Source organism: Gracilinanus agilis, chromosome 4, assembly GCF_016433145.1.
Source record: "Gracilinanus agilis isolate LMUSP501 chromosome 4, AgileGrace, whole genome shotgun sequence".
Lineage (NCBI taxonomy): Eukaryota > Metazoa > Chordata > Mammalia > Didelphimorphia > Didelphidae > Gracilinanus > Gracilinanus agilis.
The window spans coordinates 357,053,229-357,072,906 of NC_058133.1; the positions used below are offsets into that span (position 1 = coordinate 357,053,229).

Sequence of the window (19,678 nt, forward strand, 5' to 3'; positions counted from 1 at the left end):
AATGGAAGGAAGGAAGGAAGGAAGGAAGGAAGGAAGGAAGGAAGGAAGGAAGGAAGGAAGGAAGGAAGGAAGGAAGGAAGGAAGGAAGGAAGGAAGGAGTTAAAGCTTTTTAGTTATTAAAAGAATAATTTATGCAGTCTGGGTCTCTCTCTCTACCCCCAAACTACCACTTCCTTAGTGAGGCTGATCTATACTATGTTATTTATATACCATAACAAACTCTCAGCCCTGAGTAGATTGGTAAGTTTGCCCACCTACTTTTGGTTGTTAATTATACTTGTTTTGTAAGAGGCTCTGTTCTTATTTGTTTTCCCATCAGCTCTGGTAAAGCAATGACTTCTGATGTACTGTACATTGAACATAAAGGGCCTTCCCCTTTCCTGCTTAACATATAATTGCTGCATTTGTGCATGCTGCGTATGTTGAAAATAACAATAAAAAGTTAATGAAGAAAATAAGTGCTGGTTGTAATGAATTAGTAATATTGTTAGATTTGTATCTGGAGTTTACTTTTATTGCTGTGGGTGGAATATAATCAATAGGAATATGTAATCAAACTGTACAAGCTTTTATCTCCTGAGATTTCTCTGTAAATGAGATTAGGTATCTCAGACTTATCTTGGAAAGAACAAGTTAAATTGAATAATTCAGGGTAATCATTTAATAGTATCACCAAGCATTCTTCTAGTTTAAGATTTTTATAGGAAAAAAAAAACTTCCTATTGCATTCCTTCAATAGAATAAAAACTTTTACCACTTCACAGGGATGGATAAAAATAGAGATAGAGCCTCTCAGGGAGGGAAATTCCTTCTACTGATGATGTTTCGGGGCCTTCTTTTAACCTATAGACTCAGTGATGCCTAATGAATCAAAAAGTGAGGCACTTGTTCAGGGTTATAAGATAGTATGTGTAAGAGATGAGATTTTACCCAGGTCTTTCTGGTTTCAAGGCAGCTTCTATCCATTATGCTATTCTGTCTTTCATGTATAATATAACATAACAATTTTGTTCACAAAAAAATCAGACTCAGATGATATTGGCTTAAATTAACACTTTTTAACATAATTCATCTATCCCTAATAGATCATTAAGCCCTAAGACAAAAAAAAAATTCAGGTATTCTTTTATAAAAAGAGCTGTTTTAAAAAAACAACCAAAATTACATACACTGAATAGGTCAATCCCAAAGGGAAAAGACAGGCTGGGGGTGGAGAGAATGGTTGTTTATTTGTTTAAATGATGAACAGAATCCTAATGTGCACAGTGGAGGTGAGGATTGATTGTTAGAGCCTATTGTTACTATAATTAGAAGTCACCAGACACCAATTAACACCACATTAATAAGATAAATCACTGTAATATCTGCAGCTGAGACCAAGTCCAGTCTTTATGCTGTGATCATTTGGATACACAGGTTTATGGAAAGCGAGTCAGAGATTTTCAGAGCTTTGTATTTTCTTCATCTTCTTCCCTAAACTAAGAATCCACATGCATTTATTGTTTCCCACCTTGCTTTCCACTGCATTTCAGGAAAGAAAATTAGAGGAATACTATGGTTATTCATTTGAGATTGGGTAAGACACTTTTTAGATACAACTTTTGAACAGCTAAGCTTTTGTACTAACAATTATATATTTTGGACCTTGAAGTAGAATAGTTATTTTGGTTATGTCATCTTTTTTAACTTTAATAAGGAACTGAATATATTGAATTGGAAGAATGAAGTATTTTAGACATAGTGATTCTATGCTATTATATAAAAGGTAAATTTAGTATTTTTACTCAAAGAACCCTAGTGATACTGAAAAGCTCATTCTTTACTTGCTTTATATACTTAAGTGTCTACTATGTGACAGGCAGGCATTGTGCTAAGTGCTTGGGACAGAAAGAAAGGCAAAAAACACATTCGAACAGGAGAGACAATATAAAAATAACTATGTATGAACAAAAGATATAGAGGATAAATAGGAGATCATGTAAGAGAGAAGGCACTTAGGTTGAATGAAGACTAGGATAGGATTCTTGTAGAAGGTGGGACTTTAGCTGAGACATGAAAGAAGCTAGGGAAGCAGGAGATAAGGAGGAAGAGTTCCAGGGATAGGGGCAGCCAGTGAAAATGTCTGCAGTCTGGGGAATGGAGTGTCTTGTGGAAGGAATAGTAAGGAGACCAGTATCACTGGATTGCAGAATACATAAGGTGTCAGAAGACTGGAAAGTTGGAGGGAGCTAGGTTCCAAAGGCCTTAAAAAGCCAAAAAGGATTTTATATTTGATCCTTTCACTGGAGATGTTAGACTATGGGGGGGGGGGGGTTAGACCTGTACTTTAGGAAGATTAATTTTATAGTTGAGAGAAGGATGTATTAGAGTGGGGAGAAACTTGAGGCAGGGAAAACTACCAAGCAGGCTACTGCAATATTTCAGGTGTAAAGTGATGAAGACCTGCACCAGGATGGTGGCAATGGCAGATGATAGAAGGAAGGATATTCCCAACAGTATTCTGTTCATAATAGATATAAAATAAATAAATGCTTGCAGAATTAAACATAAGGGGTAACAAAATAACAACTTAAAAAAAAGAAAACTACAAAGCTATAATTTTGTCCTGCCTCAACTCTTTTTAAAGGGATTTGGGAAGAATAAATTACAAGTAGCATTATTTTTTTTATGACATTTCATAATATTAATAGAGAGCCATTCCCTTTTAGCAACAGGGTGTAGTTTCCAAGGCTACTTAAACATATAGTAATCTGCAAAGTGTAAAGTAATGAGGATAATTTGAAACAGGGAAAACAAGCACACAATGAAGAGCTGACCATATGCCCTCTATCAATTTTAAATAAATACAAAAGATTACCTGTCCACAATTTTATTTTTATTGACCTGCTCCTAATCCATTTAGGTAGCTCTAGAGGTAATAAGATTCTAGTTAGAGAAAATAAAATCAGTACTCTTTTCTATTTGCCAACTGCACATTACCCACCCTAGGCAAGTGGCTATTTATGAGGCTGATATGCCCATAACTACCTTATTTCTGATTCATTTCTTTCTTTCTCACACTGGCATATTCCACTTTTATTACCACATTTCTTTGTGGCCAACAGGTAGAATATGAGGCAGGATGGATACAGAGAAAGGTAATAATCATTCTACACTGTGGATCTTCATTAAATTCTTCTAGGAGAGTCTAGATTTGGCAGGAGTACACAGTAAATCCATACTGAAAGCCATCATGTTCTCTCTGCTGCAATCTTGATGGCAATTGTAGAGTTCCTACTACATCAGTTCACTCTCTTCCCTACAACTGACTACAGCAAACAGACCTGAGAGTAATACAAGCCAAGAGGTGTCTGAGAACTATGGGTAAAACTCCTAAGCCAAATAGAGACAAGAGAATAAATGGAAGTTGTGGAAAACCAGTTATGGGGAAAAAAATGGTGGCTGAGGAGTTAAGAAGGTAAGGAACTTCAACAGAGTATATGATGAAACAATGTCTTATAAAATAGATTATTTGTGAGAAATTAAAACATTGTTTGTTTTTAAAGAAAGACAGTGTGGGGTAGTGGATAAACAGCCAGGAAGACTTGGGTCACCTCTGATACAAACTTTACCTCTAATGTCCTGAACAACTGTCTAAGACTACAAGTTGCAAAGCAGGTTTTGATAGAAAGGTTTTCTTTAATGGGAGTTAACTATTCCATTAAAATCAAGGGTTCCCTCCATCTTTTAAATTTTTTATTTTAAAAAAGTTTATTTATATAGTCTCCTCTTCCCCTTTGTATTATTTATATTTTTATTCAATAGAATTGTTTTGGATCTTTTGCTTTTATAACACCTAGATATCCCAATGCACACAGGTCCAAAGTCATTTAAAATTTATAGTGCCTGGTACAGAAAAGAATAATAATTAAAAATGCCCGCTGATTGATTGGTGAGAGAGGGCCGACACTGCTGAAACCAGGAATTATTGAAATATTTATATAGGCCACTTTGCTTTTGCTATTTACTTCCTTTTTTTGGAGAGGAGGAACCACTCATAGATGCCTTGTTTATGCCATCTTTTTATAATTTAACTAATAACTGGACTACATCACAAAAATTCAAGACACAATCCCAAAAAGATGCTCTTTGGATATCATTGTTCATGTCTTCATCCGGAAATTAGACTGCGTTATGCCAGGCTCTGCCTGTGTAAGTGGAATGTTCTGTTAATGAGTACTCTCTGTATAAGAATGGTTTCTAATTACAATTTAAGACCCTGAAAAACACTACCCTGAGAAAAAAACACATGATACTGGGCAAAGCCACTGAGAATAGTACAACGTATGAACCAATTGCTAAGAAAAGGAACAAATGGCCAATGCCCACTGGTCCTAAAGAGAGAGTTTGTCCTCTGAAACTTAGTTAAAGAGGAACTAGAGACAGATCACCCAAGGGCCCTGGGAGAGATTTCAAGCTAATCTTTAATCTCAGAGGGAACTTCATGCTGGGAGAAGTAATGGTTAGGCAAGAGAGAGTGGAATCCACACTCAGTGACAGGTATTCGGTAAACTCTTTGTGTCCTCTTGCTCTCTCCCTTTTACCACCAAGCTTTTAGAGGCATTAGTAAGAAATGAAAGCTCAGCGACTTTGGCTTCCTTAATCAGCACAATGTTCTTACCAATGATGCTTACCAACCACAACGATAATAAAAACTAACAATTTATACTTCTATAGTACTTTGTATTTTATAAAATACTTTTCACACAATAGTCTATGAGGCAGCTATTGCAAATACTAACTCTGACAGATCAAGAAACTTCCCCATGACTTTCCTAGGGCCACAATGCTAAGAAGTAACAGAGCCTTTTGAGGTCAAGTTCACTGTTCTTTCCATTATTTCACATAATCACTATTTGTAGTCAGCTTGGCTACTAATTTGGCTTAATTAGTATGGGATTTTCAAGCCCCAATGGTACATTTACCTTAGATTCTGACCCTATCACCTGATATATGAACCATTCATCCAAAACATCCAGAACTACCAGTTACCAAATGGCTAAAATATGATGGACTACATATGTCACATATTTCTGCAGGCCCACTTTGGCCATCTTTGGGTAACTAAACAGGCTCAATTAGCTAAAGAGATAAAAAAAAGTTCTTTGGGAGAAAAATGCCCAAAATGCTAATCCAAATAGATTGAAGGTGGATCAAAAACTTGAAAATTGTTTTTTTTTCTCAAATGTTAAATAATTCACTCTGGCATTACAGACAAACATAAGCTTACAACAACTCTCACATTTTAATAATTAAATTAGAAAGAACCAATCAAACAAATGACTTTCAGGATAAGGAAGTGAACTGTGGAACCACTACAGAACTATTTTTAAGCATCTTTTAAAAAACATTCAAGTGCCACCAATGCATTATAATATGAATCATGAATGTTGGGAACAGTCTAAGTCAAAACGTATTATTTTCCCCACAAATAATGTTATTGCCTTGGTTTAAAACTAGAAATAGTGGTCCTTCATTCAATACACAAGAAATAATTACTTAAATTAAGCTACTGATACTTCATATTTAGTAAAGTGTTATATAATTATTCAGATCATGAGTCCTAACAGAAACACAGAACATGTGCTTTGTAAAAGATCAATAGGATAGACATTGCTACTGTATTTTAAGTATACTTTTGTTTTTTTGATGAATCTGTGATCTCAAAAATGTGTGACATGTCCAAGTCCTCCCCAAAATCCTCCACGGAGAGTCCACCAAATATGCTGGGATCTTAATTTAAATCTCCTGATGCTAAAAAATTCCATTAGAATTTGAGGATTGTCCATCAATTCATTTCTCCCATTGCATTATCATCATTCTAATGTTTATATAGCACTTTAAGTTTGGTGAAGTTATAATTAACTCATTTGATTGTGACCAAACCACCTGCTTATTTGTGCATATATCTTTTTTTTTTTTTTAACCTTCACTGTCTATCTTAGAATTGGTATTGATTCTAAGGCAGAAGAGTGATAAGGGATAGGTAACTGGCATTAAGTGATTTACTCAGGGTCACAAAGTTAGGAAGTTAGGAATGAGACCAGATTTGAACCAAGGACCCCCCCCCCCCAATTCTAGGCTTGGCACTCTATCTCCTGGGCTACTTAGCTACCTCCGTCATATATATTTTTTCAATTTTTTATAACCCTTACCTTCTGTCTTTCCTGCTACTCTCCTGCACAATTCTTCATAATAGGCTGCCTTTACCTACTGTATGTCTCTACTGCCCTTTGGGTAACTCTCCATTTTTATTCTTTGTATACATGAACCAGTCAGCATCAATGGGATAATATTGATGTTAAAAAGAAAGTAAGATCCTCCAGATGCTGCAGTTTGATGAGTACACCGTGTTGAGTGAATCAAGTCCCAGAACACTGTAAAGTCTCTCCTAAAAAGTAAATGCATAATTATTCAAAATAACAATCTGGAGAGGGAAGAACCAAGATGGTAGAGTATGAGAAAGTAATATGGTAAGCTCCCAACCAAATACTCTTTTTTTTTAAACCCTTACCTTCCATCTTAGAATCAATACTGTGTATTGGTTCTAAGGCAGAAGAGTGATATGGGCTAGGCAATGGGGATTAAGTGATTTGCCCAGGGTCAAATAGCTAAGAAGTATCTGAGGCCAGATTTAAACATAGGCTTGATGGGGAAATACAGAAAAAATCACAGTGAGTCCAGCTTGTTTTGTCAGGGGGAGATGGAAAGGGAAGTCTATGGACACTAACACTGGGGTTGAACCAAGAGCATCCTCATTCATAAAGCACTACAATGCCCAAGATGTGGCTATGTACCATGGGAAGAGGAGGTTTCGGATTCCTATTAAGATACTCTTAAATCCATACTGAGGCACTGCAAAAGGAACATGTATCACCTAGCAGTTTTTTTTTAAAAATCTACTACCCAGTTCCAGGTCACAGATCCAGGGTAAATGGAGAAGGGAACCTGTGCAAGGAGCAGGGTTCCAGGGTAGGGAGGCCATGGACAGAGAATGGAGAAAGGAGGAACTTTAGAGGCCAATAGTAGCAGTGATGTGGCTCAGATCCCAATTGGGCAGCAGGGTGCCACTTCCAGGATTTATCTTAGCCTATAGAATAACCAAGGCAAGAAAATTAGGCCAAAGGAGAGCCTGTATTTCTGTTTCTCTGAACCAACAGAGCTTTCCAGTTAACTAATATGGGTGGAGACCAGCAGCAGTCTACTCAAGTTCAAGTCAGAAACTTGCAGAGCTGAGGGGTGATGTGGGAGATAGGGGAACTGCAATGAACAGATTTTTGCCCTGGATCAGATCACCTTGAGAGCACCAAAAACTTTTAGGTCTCCCAGTCAGTCTCTGTGCTCTTAGAATATATACAATGCTCAAAACCCTAAGAAAGGAGTAATAGAATTAGCCCAGACCTTTCCTTCAGAAGTATGTCAGAGCCCAACTTTAACATCATATCCTGTCAGTCTGGAAGAATGACCAAACAAAGAGAGAATCCTGCCATAATTATGGTAGAAGAGAGACCTAAGATACAAATACATTAGAAGAGAATGAACTACAAAACATCTACAAGAAATGTCTCAGAGAAAAACACAGCTTGGGTCCAGTCAACTAGAATTCTTAGAAAAGCTAAAACAAAAATTTTAAATGTTTTCACAAATGTGATGAGACCACTTAAGGAAAAAGTCAGAAATGAAGTGAGAGCTAAGGAATAAAGAACTGGAAAGTGAATTAACAGCTTGGCTCAAGATAAACAAAATCTTTTCTAAGCAACAAACTCTAAAAATTCAAATGGACCAAAGAGAAGTCAATGACTCCATGAAACATTTAATAAGAAATATTAAAGCCAAGTCAAAAGGCTACAAAAATAGAAAAGAAGTATAAGATATCTTATACCATACTGTTTTCATCTTGACCCAGGGCTTTCTACCTGGCAGTTCATCAAGCCTGAAAAGAACAGTAGCTTCTTCTTGAATGTCTCAAAGCTCCTGCTCAATCCTTGGAATTTTTTAAGTTGGTCACCTACTTCTTTTTCTATACATGGGCCAACATTCCTTCTAAGGTTATGCCAAGAAGATCTTTTCTGGTGTGGTCAATAGTAAGCCATCAATGTAAAGATGGATATCAATGCCCTCAAGAAATGAAGCCCCTTTCAAGTCTATGCCTATCCAACTGAGGTATATAAAGTAACCCTCAGGATGGAAGGTGAAAATATACTGAACTCTTTTCCATCTAAAAGTCAATGATAAACTAGTCTTAGACATTTGAGTAAATAAACACACAATGCAGAGATCAGTAACCCTATAACATTCACTTAGGGGCTTGAGTTATGTTGATGAGGCTAGTAATTAACACAGCACAGTTATACTTAGCTCTTCAACTAAAGTAAGCCAACAGGTGTCATTTGTTTTCCTCAGTGGCCCTATGCGGTTTTTTTGTTTTTGTTTTTTAAATCCTTACCTTCTGTCTTAGAACCTGGGTATTGGTTCTAAGGAAGAAGAGTGGTAAGGGCTAGGCAATGAGGATTAATTGACTTGCCTAGGGTCACACAGCTAGGAAATGTCTAAGGCCAGATTTGAATCCAAGACTTCCCATCTCTGAGCTCAGTGGACTCTCAATCCACTGAGCCATCCAGCTGCCCCCAAAAGGTTGTTTTAAGGAGAGTAATTATAGCCAAACACTTGAGTCTCCTCCATCATCATAACTAAGGAGGAACTAGCTTTCACTCCCCAGAAGGTCTGGATTGAAATAAGGTGCCATTAGGTATCTCATGCTTTTTTCTACCTCTGTAGCCTTTTGACTTTCCTCTAATATTTCTTGTTGCTTCACGGAGTCACTGGTTTCTATTTGGTCCTTTCAAATTTGGGGGTAGTTTGTTGTTTGGGCAAGATTTTATATCTCTTGAGCCAAACTGTTAATTTCCTTTCTAGTTCTTTCTTCATCTTTTACTTCCAAATTTTTCCTCAAGTGAAAATGTTTCTAACTCTGTAGCATGTTTGTGTATTGTCTAGTATTCACTACAATTCCAAAGAATTCCATTTGACTCTACTCATAGAAACCAGCATTAAGGTTTCTGTTTTTCCCATACAGATAATGATTCTAAAGAACACCTGATACCTCTTCCTTTGGTAGTATGCCTCCTCAAAATCCCTCACAGAAACTATAGTATCAAATGTAAATTAAATGGTTTTGATTATATTAAACTAAAAAGCTTTTGTACAAACAAAAACAATGCAGCCAAAATCAGAAGGGAAACAACAAATTGGGAAAAAATCTTTGTAACAAAAAACTCTGACAGGGGTTTAATTACTCAAATATACAAGGAGTTAAATCAATTGTATAAAAAAAATCAAGCCACTCCCCAATTGATAAATGGGCAAGAGACATGAATAGGCAATTTTCGGGCAAAGAAATCAAAAGTATCAATAAGCACATGAGAAAGTGTTCTAAATCTCTAATAATTAGAGAAATGCAAATCAAAACAACTCTGAGGTATCACCTCACACCTAGCAGATTGGCTAAAATGAAAGAAGGGGAGAGTAATGAATGCTGGAGGGGATGTGGCAAAATTGGGACATTAATGCATTGCTGGTGGAGTTGTGAACTGATCTAACCATTCTGGCTAGCAATTTGGAACTATGCTCAAAGGGCTATAAAAGAATGCCTGCCCTTTGATCCAGCCATACCATTGTTGGGTTTGTACCCCAAAGAGATCATAGATAAACAGACTCGTATGAAAATATTTATAGCCTCACTTTTTGTGGTAGCAAAAAACTGGAAAAGGAGGGTATGTCCTTCAATTGGGGAATGGCTGCACAAATTGTGGTATATGCTGGTGATGGAATACTATTGTGCTCAAAGGAATAATAAACTGGAGGAATTCCATGTTAACTGGAAAGACCTCCAGGAATTGATGCAGAGTGAAAGGAGCAGAACCAGAAGAACATTGTACATAGAGACTGATACACTGTGGTAAAATTTAATAGACTTCTGTACTAGCAGCAATGCAATGATCCAGGACAATTCTGAGGGATTTATGGTAAAGAATGCTACCCACATTCAGAGGAAGAACTGCAGGAGTAGAAACAAAAGAAAAGCAGCTGCTTGAACGCATGGGTTGAGGTGGACATGATTGGGGATGTAGACTCGAAACTACCACATCAATGTAACTATCAACAATTTGGAAATAGGTCTTGATCAATGACACATGTTAAAACCAGTGGAAATGTGCGTCGGCCATGGGTGAGGGGAGTGCGGGGGCTGAAGGGGAAAGTAGGAGCATGAATCATGTAACCATGTTAACTTTTCTAAAAAATGAATATTAATAAATGTTAAAAAAAAAAAAAGAAACTATAGTATCCTCAAAGGCTCTCCTGGTATAGAATCTTGGTAGCCAGTAGCCAGCTCCTTTTTATATCTAAGTGGGAATGAGGCTTTAGAATATGTCATAAACTTAGGTGGGTCTAAAAGGCCCATATTTCTCCATTTTTGAATGCCACTTTACAGTTTTACTTTCATAACAGTAGATTGGTGGGCAATCAGCAATTTATTAACCTCATGTTTTGGGAGTTACACCCAAAGCTGTTTTGGAGTGAATAATACCACTCTCCACCCTAATAAGAAGAACAATGGACCTCTCTCCAATCAGCAACTGACAGAAGTTATGGGTCCTCCACCCACCATCCTCTCTCTTATGGCTATACAAATAGGCACACTTACTGGAGGCAGTAATTTCCTATTCAAATCTAAATAGCTGGTCTACCCAAAACTGTTAAGGTTGTGTGGGAATGAAAGATACATTTCTAAAGTTGGATGCCACTCAGCTGAGGTTCTGCCCCAAGGATAGACCTAACTTCTCTCAAGAAAGACTAGTCAGAAAATATTGGGGTCCATGATGAAGCAGCATAAATCCATTGCACTAAAACCCATCTGTTTAAGGACTTTTATCTACTTTTTTTAAAATTTATTTTATTTTTTAAACCCTTAACTTCTGTGTATTGGCTTCTTGGTGGAAGAGTGGTAAGGGTGGGCAATGGGGGTCGAGTGATTTGCCCAGGGTCACACAGCTGGGAAGTGTTTGAGGCCAGATTTGAATCTAGGACCTCCCATCTCTAGGCCTGACTCTCAATCCACTGAGCTACCCAGCTGCCCCCCTTATCTCCTTTCTTACTGATGATCATCAGGAAATTGATCATTATAATCTAACATTATCAACTATACCAAGTGTTCTGGGCTAGACCTGACTAAGGCTAGTCTAATGGTTTATACTTGGGATTGCAATTCATTGTAATAATCATGAACCATAAAATAATTGTTGGAGAGACATTTTTCAACTATAAAATGGACAATAAAGGAAATAATATTGATTCAGGAGCTCTTTCAGCTCTGTATTTAACATGTTGCCATTGCTTTGTCACAATGATGTACTTATTGACTCCTAAGGCTATAGGAGTTGCCAAACCAGAAAAACATCTATTCTCCAAAGGCTTTGCCTTTTATGCCTCAAGTGACCAGGATGGTATACCAATGACTCAGGTTCTAGTCCCTTGGGCCAATTAACCCAGAGATGGTCTCTTTGCCTCCTTCAAGAAAAATCAATTCAGCTGACCTAAAGCAGATGTTGTTCCTATAATAAGGCAAGAAGTTTGGAAGAGCTATGGTGTGGGTGTGTGCCAGAGAATGAATTAGGGCAGAATTAAAAGACTGCTTTGTCATAGCAATGGCCCAGTTAAGATTAGATAAGAAATCTGAAGCAGACTAAGCATGATTATGTCCTCTAGTTCTATTTGGCACCATGGGAGTAGAAAAAGAAGGGGCATAGGGTGGGAACAATTCGGTGTTATAGAAAGGGAAGAAGAGAACAAGGCCTTCAAGAACAGAGGATAGAGTTGAGTTGTACTGATTCATTAGAGGATGGAAATTGGGAAGGGAGGAGAGTTTAAAGCAGGGGTAAAGGCTTGGCAAAGTACTGAGGAGTAGAAGGTTTGGAGGGCTTGGTAAGAACAAGGAAAAAGGAGGGAGGGAGGGAGGGAAGAAGGAAGGAAGAAAGGAAAAAAAGAAGGAAGGAAGGAAGGAAGGAAAAAAAGAAAGAAGGAAGGAAGGAAGGAAGGAAGGAAAAAAAGAAAGAAGGAAGGAAGGAAGGAAGGAAGGAAGGAAGGAAGGAAGGAAGGAAGGAAGGAAGGAAGGTGTTAGGGACTGGACCTTTGATTTCATTGATAGTCCTTACCACTCATCTGCTTTGGAACTGATACTTATTCTTGATTCTAAGATAGAAGTTAAGAGTTAAAACCAAAAAACCAATAAATAGCAAGATCAGATTTATCAATTTAATTTTAGCCTTTTATGGTTGTTCCTCTCTGCCTCAAAAAGAGCTAAAAAATGTTCACATCTCATCAATGGTATAATTGAAATCTGTTCAAAGCAATGCCTATTAACTTAAAAAAAAACAACAACTTTCCAAAGGTCAATTTCTTCTTACCTGGGATAAATTCCACTGACCATGTCATGCTTGAGAGATAATGCTGCAGTATGACTGGGTCCAGCAGCTTTGGAAATAAGTAATACCACCAGGCCACGCATCTGAAGGTTATTCCGACTATCATGTACAAGCCCCCTAAAAACACAAAAAAGTAAAAGATGAATAAGGCCTTCCATTATTCATTTTAACAGGATTCACAAAATCACAATGGAAAATACATGTAGTAGAAAGTATTCTGGGTGCAGACAGACCTCTGAGAACATAAGCAAGTCATTTAATCTCTTTAAGCCTCAGTTTCTTTATCTGTAAAATAGAGATTGTATGACTATACTCAGGATTAGGAGATATGTTAGATATACTATGTAAAATGGTTATGTAAACTTTAAAGCACTATATACAGATTAGTTATTATATAAGTATGTCTAAAATTCAGAATCTCTGAAAGGATTTAAGTATATGTAAGGGATTTGATGGATTAAGAGGAGGCAAAACAAGAAGCATTTACTAAGTGCTTGTTATGTGGACAAACACTATATTAGTAAGCTACCCAATAGCTTACATTATAATGGGGGAAGATAACACACAAAAAAAGAGAGCTTAAAAGGGGAAAGTGTGGGAAAAGAATAAGTAAAGGTTTTTAAATCAGGGAAATCAGAAGTAGAGGTGGGAGGGGAGAGCCCTGAGCTGCTCTCCCAAATGGAGGACCCAAGAGGAACTCACTATGAAAAATAATTTTACCTCTACCCTATTTTAGTAGACCCCTGCCCATCTGAAATCAATAATTTTATCCCTATGATTTGTTCTGAGTATTATCCAGTTTAATGTGATTCCATAGCTAGATATTTCTTTTAAGGATAATCAACTAATCTTAAAGAATATAATTAGAAGTGATCAGGTGTAAGTATAGTTCAATAGGTTCTTTCCTGTCATGTTAAACCTTATGTTAAACTTTGTAACCTATCAGCATGGCTTGCAGGATTAGAAAAGGAAACTCTCACCCTAGGCCTGAACATTTAGGCAATGGAAGATAAAGATGTCACAAGTTTTGGTGAAAAGTTCTGGGATATATTAAGAGCACCTCTACCCCATGTCACTTCTTCCTTATGTCTCATCTCAGGCAGGCTTGGATAAGAGGCTGGACCTAAGAATTAGCAACCTTAACCAACCATATCAGCTCAGGGTCATTGCTAGGGTATCCAGGGCCCCTTGCTAAAGTGGGTGTCTTGAGAGTGTGAATGGGCTGGTTACCATAAGGATGGGGTGTAGATGGGCTGGTGGCCAAATACCCATCTCATTGTTTGATAGCAATGTGTCCAAGGGAAGTACTAAGTTTGGAGTTCACCAGTGACACAATGCACTGATGCCTGGACTGACTAGGCATATAAGGATATGGCTGGAACTAAAGGGAATAAAAGCTGTACTCTGGAGAAGGTACGGGTCTCAGATCGTGAAAAGGTCTGGGATTCTATTCGTTGGAGGGGGCCAGGCCCCTCTAAGAAATAGTTATTGGCTTGGAGCTCTGCCTCAATTGTTTTATTGCAGATTGGACAAATTTCTGGCATTACATCACCAATGTGAGATGGGAGAAACAGAGATATTTAGGGATGAGAAGGCAGAAGGGCAAGGATATTCCAGAATGAGGAAGCCCTAAGCACAGAGGGAAGTTCCAGGGTGAACCTGCAGCTGAAACAAGGTAGCAAAGCTAGGAAAGTCAGAAACAGAGCTGGGATAGTAATAAAGGAGGGATAGAGTTTTTAGGTGAATTTTAAGGAAGAGTTAGAGAAAACTCAAGAACTCAATCCCTATTTGGAAGTAAAATTGATAAATTGAAGCCTCAAGAAAAAAAATGGTTCTCATTTTGAATTCTCAATCCAATAAATTCATCTCCCAGCAGAAAAGACATTCTATGATAGAAGATGGAAGAACAAAGCTATAAACTGAATATTGGTGGCAAAAGCAATATAAGAAATAAAAACAGTGGGCTTTTTTCCTCTAATTTTTGGTGAAAGAGTGATTTGGGTCATGCAAACCTTTAGAATTCTTGCTGCTTAGGTTTGAAATTTCTTAGAACCAAAGGATCAATTTAAATATAAGCAATCATCTGGATTCACTCTCATAAGCAAAAGGAAACAAATTATCAATAACATCTTGCTATTTTCCATTGTTACTATGGAAATATTATTATTCCACACAGGTATAAATTTCAGTCTGGAATATTGATATCCTTTTGCTATGCATAGTGAATTTCCAGGATTTCCAATGCAGCCATCAGGAATATTTTGAGGTTAGTGTTATAAAGTTAGTTTCATAAGATATGAATAGTACCATCTTTTAAAAACAAGGATTATATTTTATATTATCTGAAAACTTTTTAGTATTGAGGAACAGTGCCACACTCACAGGAGGCAAAAAGGTATCATATAATCTCAGTATTATATGGAAAATGGAAACATAAGGAAAACATAAGGAAAAATTAAACAGAATGATTAGTATATAAATGCTTCACATATATTTTTATATTGAAGTCATAAATATAGTGAAATAAACAATAAGGATAAAATAAATTGAAGTTAAGTATTTCCTAAACAGTATGCTTTGAAACTATTGAATATTAATAATCTCATAGATATGTTGTGAAGAAGGGACCAATTTAATTTAAAGTAATTTCAAAATAAATGAATTAGTCCAATGTATAAATGGGTTAAATATAGTACCTTCAAGACCCAGACAAAAATGTCAAAGATGCCTGCTTTGTTAGTATTAATATGATCGGATCTATAGCCTCTTTTACGATACAGAGTTTTTCAAGTAAATTTTGTTTCACCTTCTTTAAGAAAGGATCTTTTTTTTTTTTTTTAACCCTTAACTTCTGTGTATTGGTTCATAGGTGGAAGAGTGGTAAGGGTGGGCCATGGGGGTCAAGTGACTTGCCCAGGGTCACACAACTGGGAAGTGTCTGAGGCTGGCTTTGAATTTAGGACCTCCTGTCTCTAGGCCTGACTCTCAATCCACTGAGCTACCCAGCTGTCCCGAAAGGATCTTTCTTAAGTGAGAAGGCAGAGCTATTTAATTTGAGGTTCTTAAAAAGTTTCTACAGAATAATTTGGCTCTATACAGTGAATTAAAACATTGTTTACACCTTTATGACACAGTGATCCCATTAACAGGGCTTTACGTTAAGGATATTGTTAAAAAAGAATAAAAAGACTTATCTGTACAGAAATGTTCATAGCACTTTTATTCATAAGGGAAAAAAAAACCCACCTCATATATCTAACAATTGGGAATGGCTGAACAAATTACAGTATACAAATAAGAAGTGTGCTAATAGAAATGAATGAGGACTACAAAAAAATACTGGAAGACATATAAAGTGATATGGAGTAAAGAAGGCAAAATGAGAGCAAGCAGAATCAGAACAGCAGTGATTATAATTATATTTTTAAAAATGCAAAGAAAAAAAATCAGAAGATATTGAAATAAAGCATCACTGTTACTTTGTGGAAAGTCAATACATATTTTAAAAACCAAATTATTAAGTATCTCAAAGTATATGATTTTATAAGAGTCATTTTACATTTAGTTGATATTAGCCAGATTAGTGAAAAAGGAATTTTTTCAAGTTACTGAGGAAAAAACCCTAAAGCCACTAAATATATTCATTAATTGTACCTAAATTTATCCCAAACTTCCAAAGTTCTATGTTCTTGTACAATCCTTACTTCAGTTTCATCTTATCCATAATAGTTGGTTAGGGAATAGTTTGCAAAAGATAATAGGGCCCCCTTTCTGAAAGCTTCCACGGATGTTTGAAAGCTCGAAATTTAACTCTATGCCACCATGTTTTTATTTGGAAGTTGCTTTTTCTTCCATAATGATGGTAAAAAGAAGTTCCAGTTTCTAAAAATCCCTATTCTAGGTACTTACACCAAGAAAGAATGTAACAAGAATTTACTATGTGCCAGGAACCACGCTAATCATTTACTGAAAAGTGACTAGTACCTCAGATCTCGAACTATATTATGAAGTCTTCTTTTCCCCTCGCATGGTTATCATGATGATGGTTCAGTCTCTTACAACTTCTCTCCTGAACTACTTCAATAGCCTACTTCCTAATTAGTACTTCTGCCTCAAGTCATATACCACTCCAATCCATCTTTCACATAGTGGTCAAAGTGATTTTTCTGAAGTGTGAGTCTGGCCATGTCACCTCCTCCTACTTGAGTTGCTCCTCATTATTTTTAGGACCGAATATAAACTTGTATTTTCCCACTCCCCTAATTTTTGGTTAAAGAATGATGAAGATCACACAAATCCCCAGAACTTTTGTTGGAGAGGTTGAAAATGTTTGAGAACTAAAAGATGTTTAAGGAAATACCAGAATTCACTCTGATGTGTGAATTGGTTTTTAAAGCACTTCAAAATCTAGTCCCTTCCCTACTTTTCCAGTTTTATTACACATTCATACCCAATATGGTCTACCATTGTAGTCAGTTTATTATTCTGTGCAATTCCTTTTTGGTCTTCTTGCCTTTACACTGACTGTTCCCTTCTCTCTTTAGCTCTGCCTCTTAGCTCTTTACCTCTTCCTTTGAAATTCAGCTGAAATACCACTTTCCACATGAAGCCTTTCCAGATCCTCCTGAAATTATATCATATTTATGTATTTCATTTATACTTATGTAAGTACATGTTATTTTTCCCTCTTTCCCTCATATAATAAAGACTCTTTGAGCAGAGAAATTGTTTCTTTTTTGAGGGAGGAGGTTAATAGCTGAGTTGGAATTTATAGGATAAGTAGGAACTTAACAGATGAAGAGAAGAAGGCACCAAAATACCATGGGAAAAAGGAATGCATTTGGAGTCAAAATTCACTGGCCATCAGCTTCCTCATCTGTAAAAATGAAGTTAAACTGAATTCTATTTAGGGTTCTTTCTAGCTCCAAATCCTATGATTCTAGAAGGAAAAATGTTTGATGTAAATAAAGGACAGAGGATTTGGTATTGAGAAGAAGAGTCATGAAGTAAAAGAGTAAGACATTTTTAGGGATTAGGGGATAAAGCAGAAAAAAACAGATTATAGTGAAGAAGTATGATAGTTTACAAATGGTTATGAAAAAGGTTCAATTTATAGAATTTGGAAGAATGGGGCCAAGACTAAATTATCCTAGGACTGTGGTGGTGAATCTGTGGCACTTAGAGCCCTCTTTGTGGGCATGCCAGTTGTCGCCTCAGTACATAGTTCACCAGAGTTCGTTACTAGAAAGCCTGAGGAACGTGGGGTTGCTCCCTTCCCCCTCTCTATTCACACTTGAGGATATCACCCGCCCCTCCAAAACGTTCACCATCACAGTCTAGGAGGTGTTAAAGTTCCAGAGGTGTGAGAGAATTATGAAGCCAATGCTTTTCATTGGTACATCTAGACTTGATGTGGGAGTATACAAATGGGGGAGGGGTGAGAAGAGGATATAGACACAAAAATCAAATCGTAAAAACTACACACAACTTTTTTTAAAATGCACATGTTATATAAGAGAGAACACTTGTTTTGCCTACTAGTTGCTTTCTCAGGTAAATTCAGAATACTCTGCACAGCCAGTTTAAAACATACAACACACACCCCACATACCTCTGGCATTCCAAAAGTCTAAATGCAATTTAAATCTTTAATAACTTTTAGAAGTATAAATGTTGCAAATTTACCAAAAAAAAACAAACCAAACACTTGAAAGATTTATAATTTAGATGTCCACTACTGATTTTTTTTTTTATGAAAACAACATAACCACTGCCTTCTGCAAGAGATCACTCTAGTTGATTTTTGAACTTTGTTAAAAAGCAGCTGCTGCTCAGTGACTGAAAAAGGAATGGGTTGCATTTGCAATCCTAGCCTTAAGATCATTCAAAGAATGAGATTTTGATGACAATATCATTGTGGCTAAACAAGAAAAAGTCAAATGGAGTTATATCAGACAACCAATCTGGTTAAGCAAGAGATCTCCTCTGGTTAAGCAAGAGGATCTCCTCTACTAATCCACAGGTCCAAGAAAGTGTCATCTAGAAATGGATGTACACACAATATTTGATAGAGTGCCCTTCATATAGCTACATGACCCATCTAGTTTTAAATTCATGTTCTGTATCTAAGAGTTCATTTTCAATTGGAGTGTTTTAATGACTGATTTGTTCTAATTTTTTCTCAATATCAAATGAAAAGAAAATAATCAAAAGAAACATTGTGATAAGGATAAGAAGCTGCTAATTTATATTGTTGTTTGTATGATACTATAAAACAGTGGTTCCCAAACTTTTTTGGCCTACAGCCCCCTTTCCAGAAAAAATATTACTTAGTGCCCCTGGAAATTAATTTTTAAAAAATTTTAATAGCAACTAATAGGAAAGATAAATGCATCTGTGGCCATCACCATCATCCTGGATCGCTGCAGCACTCACCAAGGGGCGGTGGTGCCCACTTTGGGAATCACTGCTATAAAATAACATCATGGCAGAGGTTGTGTCCAAGTTTTGATATATAATAAACTTGTTCTCTAAATTATAGAACACATGAATATGGTAAGGTGCTATTTCTTCATATCTAGCTTAGGAAAAATTTTGTTTAGGAACTCCTGAAGACATTTGTAAATTTTTGGTGTTTGGAGCAAAATTTCTTCTTTCTTTTTTAGCAGAGCTAATTTTTGAGCTGTAGGTGTTATTGGTTTATCTCAACATGACTGCTTTCAAAAAGGGTGTTAATGAACTGAATTTAAGGATACACTGTTTTGGAAACAGTTATTTAATTTATTCAAACTGTTAATCTGCCCTTAGAGGAATGAACTTACTTTACATGAAAACCAACTTATCTTCTTTTTACAATAGTTTCCAGAAGCCTTTTAAAATTAGCATATATTGCAACCCTGACTTTGTGGGAAATTCGGCAAATGATGAGAAGAGAGATAGGATAGGCAAATATCAGTTGTAATTGATTTAGAAAATAGAGTATAGAACTAGTCTTTATGTATGAACCCAGGAACAAAAAGATGAGTGTTGTAATTAGAAAATGGTTTTTTAAGGGTCATTATGGGTAGAACTATTTATTTGTTCCTTAAAAAATGCTTAATTGATATCTATTGGTTTTTTTAAAATTATATTCATTTCTAATATACTCTTTCATCTTC

General features: G+C 36.4%; 1 protein-coding gene across 1 annotated transcript in view; it reads right to left on the reverse strand.

Annotated features, from left to right (window-relative positions):
* Positions 1-19,678, reverse strand: part of PDSS2 (decaprenyl diphosphate synthase subunit 2) — a 318,869-nt gene that overhangs the window by 178,015 nt on the left and 121,176 nt on the right. Inside the window, exon 2 of the mRNA XM_044675399.1 lies at positions 12,504-12,638. Coding sequence (XP_044531334.1) covers positions 12,504-12,638 — 135 coding nt within the window. The remainder of the gene's footprint in view (positions 1-12,503; positions 12,639-19,678) is intronic.